Source organism: Hirundo rustica, chromosome 7, assembly GCF_015227805.2.
Source record: "Hirundo rustica isolate bHirRus1 chromosome 7, bHirRus1.pri.v3, whole genome shotgun sequence".
In the NCBI taxonomy this organism is placed as follows: domain Eukaryota; kingdom Metazoa; phylum Chordata; class Aves; order Passeriformes; family Hirundinidae; genus Hirundo; species Hirundo rustica.
In genome coordinates, this window is record NC_053456.1 from 34,768,207 (window position 1) to 34,779,340 (window position 11,134).

Genomic DNA, 11,134 nt, shown 5'->3' on the forward strand with positions numbered 1-11,134 from the left:
CCGTGAGTTTTCCTTATTGTCATGGGTTGGCAGAGTTGGTTTTTCAGTTAGAGAGGAATGTGAAGTGTTGCACTGTCAGGACCTTGGAATTGTTTTGGAAAGGACAGGGATCTATCAGAAGGCTAGTCTGGGATATTGGCATCTGCTTTGACCACTGAGAATGTTGAATGCAACTTTGGGAAGTACCCACATAAACCCTGATTTTGTTCAAGTCAGCCCTTTTCCTCCTGGCCAGGGAACATCGAGTCGGGCCTGCTGCTTCCTGCCCCTACTTCACTTTTGTGGGGGATCTGCCCGAGGCCTGGCCGGGCTCCATCCATCATCCATCGGCTCCCAGTGAGGGAGGAGAAGTTACAAACTTAACATCAGCGACTTTGAACACCCGCTGGAGCCCCGGGGCAGGGAGGGATCTCCAGCAAGCCCCGGTAAGAGCCAGGGGCCCGGCGGGGCCAAGGCCACCGCGACTGTCCCCGAGGGCTGGCAGAGCTCTCCTCCCCGGCCCCCAGACAGGAGATCCCCAGAGGGGCAGCACTGGAGAGATCACACAGCCACCGCGGCCCGGGCAGATTCAACCCTGTCCTGGCAACACGGAGCTTCCAAGGCCTAACCCTTCTTCCTCTTCAAGAGAAGAAAGAGACAGAGTGGACCCAGAAAAGGCACCGCATGAAGTCAGTGGAGCAAGAGTGAAAGAACTGATAAAGATTATTGGAAGGAGGGAGTGAGGAAGTGAACTTTTTTTAACTGGACTTCTCTGGTGTAAACTATGGGGAAATGGACTGTTTCTTGTAACATCTTAATGTTGTTTGGCAGAATGCAGGTTTTAGTCAAAGCTGGGGATTGATATGATTGAGATTTAAGTAGGAATCCTAAAGCCCCTTGCTCCTAGAGTAAAAAGAGGTCTCACCCTTTGAGATGATTTTACAGAGAAAGTGATTTGAGGCCCTCAGCTCCTGAGGTAAAAGGAGGTCTTTATTTCTTTTGAGATAGACAATTTCAGAGATAGAAGAAGAGAATCTTTATTTTGTAATAGAGGAAGCATTCTTAAAAAGTATCCCAGATACACTGAGAGGCCCATGAGCAGCCAAGGGAAAGGCTGCTAATGGGTGGAACAGCACAATCTGCAAAATCTCCAGGCAGTTGCAGATTTGTGACATTGGGAGCCACAAAACTGTTTTTGTCGCAGGGCAAATGTCTCCATAGGACTCTAGACAGACTCCTCTCCCAAAGTGATGAAAGATTATGTTTAAAGGGTGAAACTGACTGAAAATCACAGGTTGTGTCTCTCTATGCTCTTTGTAAGAATGTTAACAGGTTGGAAGGGAAGAGTGTTTTGAAGTTTCATTTGGGTTTGGTGGTGGTTGTTTTTGGTTTTTTTTTTTTAAAGTTTCTTTTTTTTTTCCTCAACTTTTCCATTCTTTTAGTGTGTGTTAATAAAACAATTTGTTTATTTTATTAAGCTTAAGCCTGCTTTGCTCGTTCTGATCCTCTCCCACAAAAATAAAGTAAACACTAAGACCACTATGCTAAATTTGGCAAACAGAATTTGGTGAATGTGAAACCACTACATTAATTGGTGTTTCTGCCTGGTTTTTAACTAAAACCATCACAATTATTTTGAACTCTTAACACTATTGAAACCTTTGTGGTTTTCTGTCTTTAATATACAATTTTCCAGTGAGTTGGCTGCTCACAATTTTTCTCTGTTTCACCACAAAATCGGTTGTAAGTTGTTTTTGGATCAAATCCCAAGATCTCCCTTTCCTCATGGATTCGGAAGGAAAATGTTGAAACTGAGGTGCCTATAAAATACCTGTGGAAAAAAAAAAATCAAAAAGGGTTTGTGAGCAAATTTTTACAACGCAAGTCATTAGATTTCAGTCCAATGAACTTCACTGTTCAGTGAAATGATATGATAATGAAATTAACATATATATACACACAATATAACCATTATATATCTGCTACACCTAAATCATATAATTGACTATATGATGTCTTACACAACTTGTAAACAACCATGGGCCAAAAACCATATTCAGTTTTGTGACAGTGACATTAAGCTTTGCCTGAAGTACAAGTTAGGTTTGCTACCTTGCATGTGCGCAAATCCATTGGTCAATCACAGCCAAGCCCCCATCCTTATAGAGTTCCAGCTCCTCCAGAGAGGGTTCAAACCTTGCCATCTCAGGAAGCAGTTTCTTGAGCAGTTCAACCTCTTACAAAAGTAAGGATATGAATTTATTTCTACATTATGAAGAGCAATTTGTTGCTGTCACACAATGTGTTTGTTTAAGGGAACCCTGGGTGAACAGTAACAGAGAAAGTGACACCAAAACCCAACAGATTTTACATTACAGTTGCCAAAATTCACAGCATTGCAGGCAGAGAGGGGAGCCAGTGGTAATTGTTGCACATTGTCAAAAGTTACCAATCCTGAAATTACTGTGATCTGCTTACCTTCCTCAACAGCATCAGTGGCTACAAAAACTTTTTCAAGTTTAAGCGTCTCCAAGAGGCTGCGGATTTTCTTTACTGCTCCTTGCAGGGAAGGCACATCTTCTCTGTGACCCCAAATGAAGTCTCTCCTTCTGAGATGAACCCCAAGGTATGGGCCACCTAGAGCTGTGCCCGTCTTAACCTAGGAGAAAAAGATCAAAACTTTAAAGCTTGAGAGCATCACTGTTCACACTGAAAAGTCAGAATGCATCACCTCTGGATAAGGCACAGAACCCCTCTAGCTGCAGAGAGAAATATTTAAGTATGGACTGGAAGCAGCTTGGGACACTTGTTGCAACATTTAGATCTTGGGTGGCCACCATCATACAAGAGAAACTGGAATGCCAAATCTTTGTAAGAAAAATTCCCCTCCCTGACCAAATAAATCCTCAACTGACAGGTGGTAGCTAAACTTTACACCCACACATAGTGCTGAAAACAAGAAGAAATTCAAGTTTCCTCTACTGAAATGAGGGAAACAAAGATCTGGCCCTCAGAACCAGGCACAACTGGCCAGACTCTGTTAGCTTGTGTCACACACAGGGAGAAGAATGTGCATGAGGAACATGCGTGTCCACCTCAACGTAAGCAGAAGAGTGTCACCCACGTGTACCTTCGAACACGCCCTACAGCACATAGCCAGGAGTACATAAATGAAGTATCTGTTATGGGGAACAGACTGTTAAGGATTTTACCTTCATCTGTGTCCAGTCCTCCTTGTACTGAGTCCTGTCTGCCTCATCAGTGGATTGAAGGTATTTCTTCCTAAACTCATCTCCCACCACGCGGAGGTGTTTAGCGAACACCATGCTCCGACGGGTCTGTCGGAATAAGAGCAGACACCGAGTCAGAAAAAGGAGTGCTAAAAACGCACAGGTGGAGACATTTCACACACACAGCACTTCCAGGATGCAGTTACTTCTGGTACCTCTGTGCAGTACTCTAAGCAACGATTTCTAACCTTTTATCCAAGTGTCAGTAGTTTATTCCGAATTATCACCACATTTATAGCTGGCATACTCTCCTACCCCTGCGATACACAGGTATAGGGAGGACACTGCAGTTACTCACACAACAGAACACGTAATATACCAAATTAAACACCCTAGCAATATACCTCACTTTTGGAAACAAAAGCTCAGCAAACACTTTAGTGTGCAAAACACCTGTAAGAATAAAACCTGCTTTAAAAATATTAGGCATCTAGCCACAGACACGCCTATGAAATTCAGCAGAAAAGTGATGAAAAAGGAATTATTTCCTTAACCTGTGAATAATAATCTCTAAGATCCTGTGATGCAGTTACCACTGCACACAGCCACAAGTGGTCTTTTTATTAACATGCAAAAGAATGAAGGAAATCCCACTTTCTCCCTTTTTGACAGCAAAGAAATAGAGAAGGGAGAGGTGCTTCTCAGAGGAGCACTGAAAAAAGGGAAGAGGCCCTGGGCCCAAGGTGCTGTGAGTAAATTTCTGTTTGGACATCAGGCAAAATCACTGGGGCAATGTTTGAAGTGCCACTGCAAAGAAATGTGTGTTATGGAGCCATGTGGATTTCATGTCTCTTTTACAGGACAAGTCACACTCAAATATGGTACCTGGGTTGCATTTCCTTCTTTGAGAGGTTACTCTCAATGAACAATTCATGGCTAGCAAGCTACTGTTTGGTCCACTTCTGAAAACATGCCATATCTCAAGTGAATAGCCAGATGCTTAGAAGACTGAGGTCTGTGTAATTTGTTTGGTAATATCATGAGAGTCAGTTTCTCTTAGGAGTTTCAACTATACCAAACATTCCATATCGTGTTCTATTTTCCTGTGTCTGAATATTAACATTTTCTTAAAATAATTCCTGTCATCAAAGTTTTATCATAGACTTTTGCCTTGAAACCCATGGGAATTTTGCCTTTGAAGCCAATGGGGAGGGATTTGGAACAATAATGAGCATTTTACAGAATTCTTTTGAAAAAACTAATCTTGAGGTTGACTAGATAAGAAACTGCTCCCTTCTGATTGCAGATGTGTTGTGTAGGGGAGTATCTTTTAATCACCACGCCCTGCAGCACTGGACCTTTAGGCACCAGACAGCAGGACAAATTCCTGTGTCACATTAATCCATAGCAGCCTGAAAATCACGTTAGCACACATTGCTGAAACAGAAGACAAGTGACGTTCAAGACAAGAAACCAAAGGCAAAACTGAATTACACATTGGTTATGAATTTTTTAGCAGAGCCAAGTAAAAAGTCTGAAGAAGCTGTCTGTAAAATACTCACATTCCAATAATCTTTCCCTCCGTAGTGGTCATGAAGAAGGTTTTCAGCTCTGTCTAACATCACTGACCTATTGAAAATTGTAAAACTGAGTGCAGTTCCCTTAGGAATAGAATTTACATTATGTTGTTTCTTTACACATTTGCTAGGATAAAGCACAGACTATGATCTGTTAGCAAAGGGACATGGGGAATGAGAGACAGGGTCCTATGAGGCAGATTCTAGCTCTCTACAAGGCAAATTGGGACCAGTTTGCTGGGGAGAGAAGGAACCATGTCACTCGCTGTGCCTGCTCTCTTCCTTAATAGATGGCACCCTGACTCTGAAAGTCAAACACTAAAAAGAATTAACCACCCCTCACAGTCCTTGCAATAGTTGCTACAGGAGAAATAAGATTTCCAAAAGGGAGAGTGATCCAAAGGGGAGAAGTGACCTGTGTGATAATGCTCAGCCTCAGAGCACATGACAGCCTCTGGGAGGAAGCAGAAGGTCACAAAAACAAACCTAGAGAAGGTGTTTTCCACATGTAGAATAAAAGCTCCTACAGTAAAACAACAGATCGAAGAACACAGAGACATTGCCAAAAAGTGTGGCAGGAGACAGCAGCTTGTGCTTCTCATACATGAACACAGGTCAGGATTGTGTACTGGAAGTGTACCTGCACTATCCAAATTTTAAGAAGCAGAAGAGATTTTGAGAATTTCAAGTATCCCAGCGCATAAGATGTGTAGATTTAGTTTGTGAGCATACTGATGATAAGCAAACACACAGAGAAGTGCTTTTGCTAAAAGGGATCAAGGTCATTATCTGCATCTCCTTCTACTAAAAAGAGAGGAAGCAAATAACCCATCAACTTTGGATTATCACTGCTGATAATCAGCTGGACACCTGCATGGAAGGCCCTAAATCACCTAGAAAACAGACTGGACTGCTGGTGAAGGAGCAGCACTGCATCAAACAGGAAGATTGGAGGTGAATGAGGTTACTAATCCAAACGCATTGGGAAGTTTCCTTGAAGTGACCACATTGAAGGGTAAAAATCCAATCCTAGGACCACACAACTGATTCTCCGGACAGAAGGGCAATATGGGAGATCAGAGCTCTGAACTATCAGAGTAGTTTGAAGACACTGGAACACATGAGGATAAGGGATATATCACTGACACTGCCTAACAAGATTTCCTGACAGCCTTCATTACAGGCTTCTAAGAAAACTTGGCAAAAAAAGGCTCTTGCATGGATTAAAAAAAAAAAAGTTTACAGACAGAGATAAATGTATGGTTCTCACTGCAGAAGGAGATCACAAGTGGAAGGCCTCTTCACCATATCCCTAAACAACCTACAGAAGGGCATGAAATCAGGTGACACTATTTTTAGTTCCTCAGAGCAGCTAAGGCCAACAGTGTAGAATTAGAGAAGTCTGATCACTGGCCAACAAAGTGGCAGATGAAATCTAACACAGGAGTAAGTATAGTTAAAACAAAACAAAACAAAACAACCCACAACAGCAACAACCAGGCTTCATCTAATAACTAAAGGTCTTGAAGGTCAGGAACGTGGACGGTTTGATGCACACATCAAGGCAACACTGAGAGGTCAAAATAAGGAACCTGTGTCTCAAAAATTAGCAGAAAAAGAAAAGAGCACTTGACAGAGCATATAATTTTTACTGCTGTGTAACAGGTTTAGCCACACTCAATGTGCAGGATCCTGCTGAAATGCAAAGATTCAGAGACTGGCAGTGGTGGCAACCAAAAACATGGAATGACTTCCACATGGAGAACAACTAATGGAGCCAGGACTCTTCCCACTGTAGAGAAGACTGCTGAGAGGGAATATGCCAGGGACATAAAATCACATGCGGTGTGGGGTAGAATATGGAACAGCTGATGGTTCAGCATCTCTTCCACTGCATGATCTAGGGGATATCTGATGATACCTTGGAGGTGGGAATCACAAAAGCTGCCTGAGAAGGAATATAAAGGAGCTCAAGGGTATTTGCTCTTAGGTTTTAGCACTGCAATCTTTAACTTAACGTACAGTTAAGTGTTTCTTACAGTGCAAATCCCTCTTGTAGTGATTTTAACAAAATACAATAATTCAGTAAAATTACAATAAAAAATACAGTAATAAAGTATCTCAACAGTGGGATACAGCCTGTAAATTCCCCCTGCTCTTCCCACCCAGCAATGGGGTCGTACAACAATAATACAATACACAGTTATACAAGGCAACTCACTGTGCTGAAGTGTTCTTCAGAAGGATGGGAGCAACAACAGAGGCAGAACCCTGGACAGACAAGCAAGAGGCATTTAGACCTCGTGTTTCCTCGTAACCCCAGAACCAGCCCCTAAAAGGGAACACAAAGGATTGATCTTAGGCTTGTATTTTAAATTAATGCCATATATAGAACAAAACATCCTAAAAAAACCCCAAAAACATATTAAACAATTGAACCAGCCACCTCCTTTACGCTGCTTTTCTGGGGAGCAACAGCTTTATGGAATTAGGTCTTCTCATACCAATACAACATTTTATTATTGATGGGCTTTTTAAAATCCAAGTGAACTCCAAGCACCCAGATATTCACAGCAGGCAAATATCTCTCTGAATACAACTGAAAAGACCAGAAGACTGCCCAATGTTACCTGTAGTAGCCATGTTTGTCTTTGGAATACAGCAGTTGATCAATGCACGGCCTTTCATTTATTTTTTCTTCCCATGTTCCTTCTTTCCATCCTTCTGCGTAGCCTTGTAGCACATAAATCTGTTCAATAAAGGGCCCACCTGACTCTGAGCAGAAGGCAAAGCAATGGATTTGTAAGCATGAAAACCCACACCATAAAGGTATGAAGGAGCAACAGTTGCAGTTAAAAATCTGCTAGAAATGCTAATATTGCACTGTTCTCTCATCCCTGTTTTCCCTGTAAAAAAGGAACAGAAGTTCTGTGCGAGCCAGAAAAACTAAAACAGTCAGGCAATGTGACGACCTGCTATCCCACCCAGCTCAGTGATTTCATGTACCAAACACAACATGTACCAAACACAACAGCTGGGTAAAACATACCAGGAAGCACACAGGTTTTCAGCGCTCTAAGTAGCTGCCACAGGAGGAATGCCTCCAAGAAAAATACCAAGTACAAGCCCCTCCCCTAAATTTCAAGGTCTCTACATGCATTTTCCCGGAAGGCAGGGAACAGCTTTCCCTTCAGAGCTCTTTGTAGAGGTGTGACATTTGGTGGCCTTTATTTCCTTTACTGAACAAGCCTGTGACACTGCTGCAGATTTGAACATTTGGTGATTAGCTCAACGTGGCATTAAATCCTAAAGGAACCAACTTCACTGTCTTATGGAAAGCCTTTCTCTTAGACACCAAAAGTAAGGGGTATTTCAAGTACGTGCAGCATCGACGATGAAAAAGTTCAGGGAAGACCCCGCTTTACAACTTTCAGTGTCCAATAACCACGTCCAGAAAAACGTGGCTTGTCTGTATTTCAACAAGCTGCCTCTCTCCTTATGGCTTCCTCATTATGGTCAAAACCACACCGAAATACCACAGGTGAATTTAACTACAGGCATTGTCTGTCTTTGAGGGTCCCAGAAATCGAGGGGACAGCAGTGCTTTCATCAAACAAGCTGCCAAATAATTGGGTTATTCCATCCTAACGGTTGTGTAGCTCAGCAAAACTCCTTCTAATCCCTCCTCTAAGATTTTTTTTTTTTTTTTTGCTTCAAAGGATAAAATCCCCTATAAAGACAAACCTGTAAATAAACCATATCAAATATTTAATTAATCGTAGATTGCATGATCCTATACCCCACCTGCAAGGAACTGCTCATATTCGATGACAGGGATGTTCCTGTTGAGGCTTGGGATATCAAAGAACTCAGACCAAGGGATCCGAACCTGCAGGATGTCAGAGCTCTGCCAGTGATAGAGATGTCCCCAGGGAGGCAGAACCAACACCCAGTTTTCGCTTTTCCGCAGGGTGTTTAGAAGGGAAGCAATGCGAACATAGACATCTCTGCGAAGGTTGAACCCTTCGGGGGGGTTTACATCGTACAAAAGGTATCTGGGGAAGAGCAAAGGTGTAGCATTATTTCTGGTGAAGCCTTAAGTTTTAGCTCTCATGTTTGTCAGATTTTGTGCTGCCTAGGGGTGTAGTTCTGAGCCTCATATTAAGTGCCAGTAAGCTCTCTTCATTGAGTAGGTAGACAGACCAAATCCTTTTCTTGCTGAAAACCAAGGACAACTTTCAGGCCCAAAAGCAAAAACAACAGTGGACTGAAGGGAGGAACAAGAAGGATGAGACCTCAGAACCTGAAGCTGTAATTGGACAATTAAACCCCAAGATGCAAATGGACCAAAACTTGAAAAATATTAAGACCTTGTGACTAGTCAGCCATTTTGTGGCCATTTTTAGTCCCCCTTGGGTGTAGCCCTGGTCAGGCCCTGTCCCGCCCGAGGTGTATCCTAGAGGCCTTGGAATACATACCTACTTTATTCAACAGAGCTGTCCAGTCTCTTTCAGGTCAGCCTTCCCAAGGCATCACTGGGAGCACACTGAAGGTATTACACTTCTTTTTCGTTTGTTTTTTACCCTACATTACCCTGTGATGAAACTATTGGGAAGGAAGCTGTTGCTCTTTTTGAGTCTGTGGTACTTGTAAGGGGATGAAGTATGGGAAGTCAGAGCAGTGTGTGCTGCAGGGGCTAGAGGGGCCACTAAGGCCCCGTGGCGAGGTGACATATGCTAGGAGCCCTTCTTGCAGAGGATCCAGGAGTGAAGAGTCTCGCTCATCCTGAGGGTAACATGGGGTGTGCGGTGAAAATGTCGAAATCACTGGCACATCACCCAGGCTAACTCTTGTAAGCTGGACACAAAGGCAGGAGGACACGCTCTGGAGAAGCGGGGGAGAAGAATGCGGCGGGGAGCTGGATGATCCCTGCGGGATCCCTTCCAACTCAGGATATTCTACAGACAAAAGCCCTCAGGCAAGCTGCGATGACACCTCCCAGAAACGATCCAAAAAAGCACCCAGCAGGCGAAGGGGCCCTTTACCAGCTAAGGGCCGAGACGCCGCGGGCCGCCTTTGCAAGGGGACACCGCGGGGCGGGGGCAGATCCCGGCAGGCAGGGCCGACCCGGGGCTGGACGCGGCTGCTCACCGGGTGCGCGGGGCGGCGGCGACCGCGGGCAGCGAGGAGGCGGCGTGCCCAGCGCGGAGGGCGGAGGGCGGCGGCTCGGAGGCGGCGGCGGGCGGCGGCGGGCGGGCGAGCGCAGCCAGGCCGAGCAGCAGCGGCAGCGACAGGGCGCAGCGGCCACCGGGCCCCTGCGCCGCCATCCCCACGCCACGTCCGGGGCGGCGCCCGCGGAGCCGCGGCACCTCTCGGTCTCTCAGAAGAGGCCGGCAGTGAGGGGCCGCAGGCGGGAGCCCGTGAGGCGGTTCAGCTCTTCCAGGATTTGCGCTTCCTTCTGGTACATCTGCGGGAGCGGCGGCGGTCATCACCGGGCCACCCCCGGTTCCCGTCACCGGGGCTCCGGTCCACCCCACGCCAGGCCCCCCACACACCCTCCCCGACTCCGGCGCATCCCGCACCTGCTCCCACTCGGGTTTCGTGTCGTGTCGGTAGCCGAGCAAGTGGCACAATCCGTGGGCCGCCGTCACCTGCTTGGGAGGCGGGAGCACAACACGTGTGTTACTGACCGAGTCCCGCGCCCGCCCCGCCGCCGACCGCGCCCGGGCAGGGCTCACCGTCAGGACATCGTCAAAATCCTCCCCGGTTTCGCGGCACTGCTGGTGGATGTATTCCACTCCCAGGAAGATGTCCCCCAGGTTGTACTCGGCGCGGCAGCGCGGCCGCGGCAGCTCCCCCGCCGCCACTTGGTGGAATGGGAAAGAGAGGACGTCGGTGGGCTCCGAGCGGCGTCGGTAGGCGCCGTTCAGACGCCGCATCAACGCGTTGCCGGCGCAGACCAGCCCCACGTCGAAGCGGGAGGCGCCCAGGGCGGCGCGCAGGGCGCACACGGCACGGCGGAGAGGGGCCCGGCGCACGGGCACGGCGAACTGCGCGTTCCGCAGCGCCACGCTCATGGCGGAACCGCCGCCCGCGGGAACCCCGCCCCCCATCGCGCCCGCCAATCGACACCCCCGAGGAGACACGCCCCTGCGCTTGGGCCCCGCCCACTCTTCTGTCCGCCATTAGTGTGCCCGCCCACCAACTAAAGCCCCGCCTACTGCGGCCACCCTTATAGCCGCGCCCGCAAGGCCGCTCCACTCATCTCTCCGCCCCCACAGTGCCGCTGCCACCGTGGCCCCGCCCACTTGTCCACTGCACTCCGCCCCAAGGCCGGGGCCCCTCTCC

General features: G+C 46.7%; 1 protein-coding gene across 9 annotated transcripts; it reads right to left on the reverse strand.

Annotated features, from left to right (window-relative positions):
- Nucleotides 1-1,631: 1,631 nt before the first annotated feature.
- On the reverse strand, nucleotides 1,632-10,863 carry POFUT2 (protein O-fucosyltransferase 2). Of its 9 annotated transcripts, none has more exons than XM_040070100.1 (9): nucleotides 10,525-10,863; nucleotides 10,369-10,437; nucleotides 7,417-7,535; nucleotides 7,008-7,118; nucleotides 4,772-4,838; nucleotides 3,192-3,317; nucleotides 2,458-2,638; nucleotides 2,092-2,215; nucleotides 1,632-1,810 (listed from the first exon to the last, which is right to left on the reverse strand). In XM_040070100.1, the coding sequence occupies exons 1-9, from the start codon at nucleotides 10,861-10,863 to the stop codon at nucleotides 1,657-1,659; spliced, it is 1,290 nt and encodes a 429-aa protein (XP_039926034.1). In that variant the 3' UTR covers nucleotides 1,632-1,656. The 9 variants fall into 9 exon arrangements, 5 of the variants coding, with proteins under 5 accessions (XP_039926034.1, XP_039926033.1, XP_039926032.1 ...); XM_040070099.1 differs by having other exon boundaries at nucleotides 10,369-10,440; XM_040070098.1 differs by lacking the exons at nucleotides 10,369-10,437; nucleotides 10,525-10,863 and adding exons at nucleotides 8,591-8,841; nucleotides 9,938-10,225 and having other exon boundaries at nucleotides 7,417-7,561.
- Between the last annotated feature and the right edge of the window lie 271 nt (nucleotides 10,864-11,134).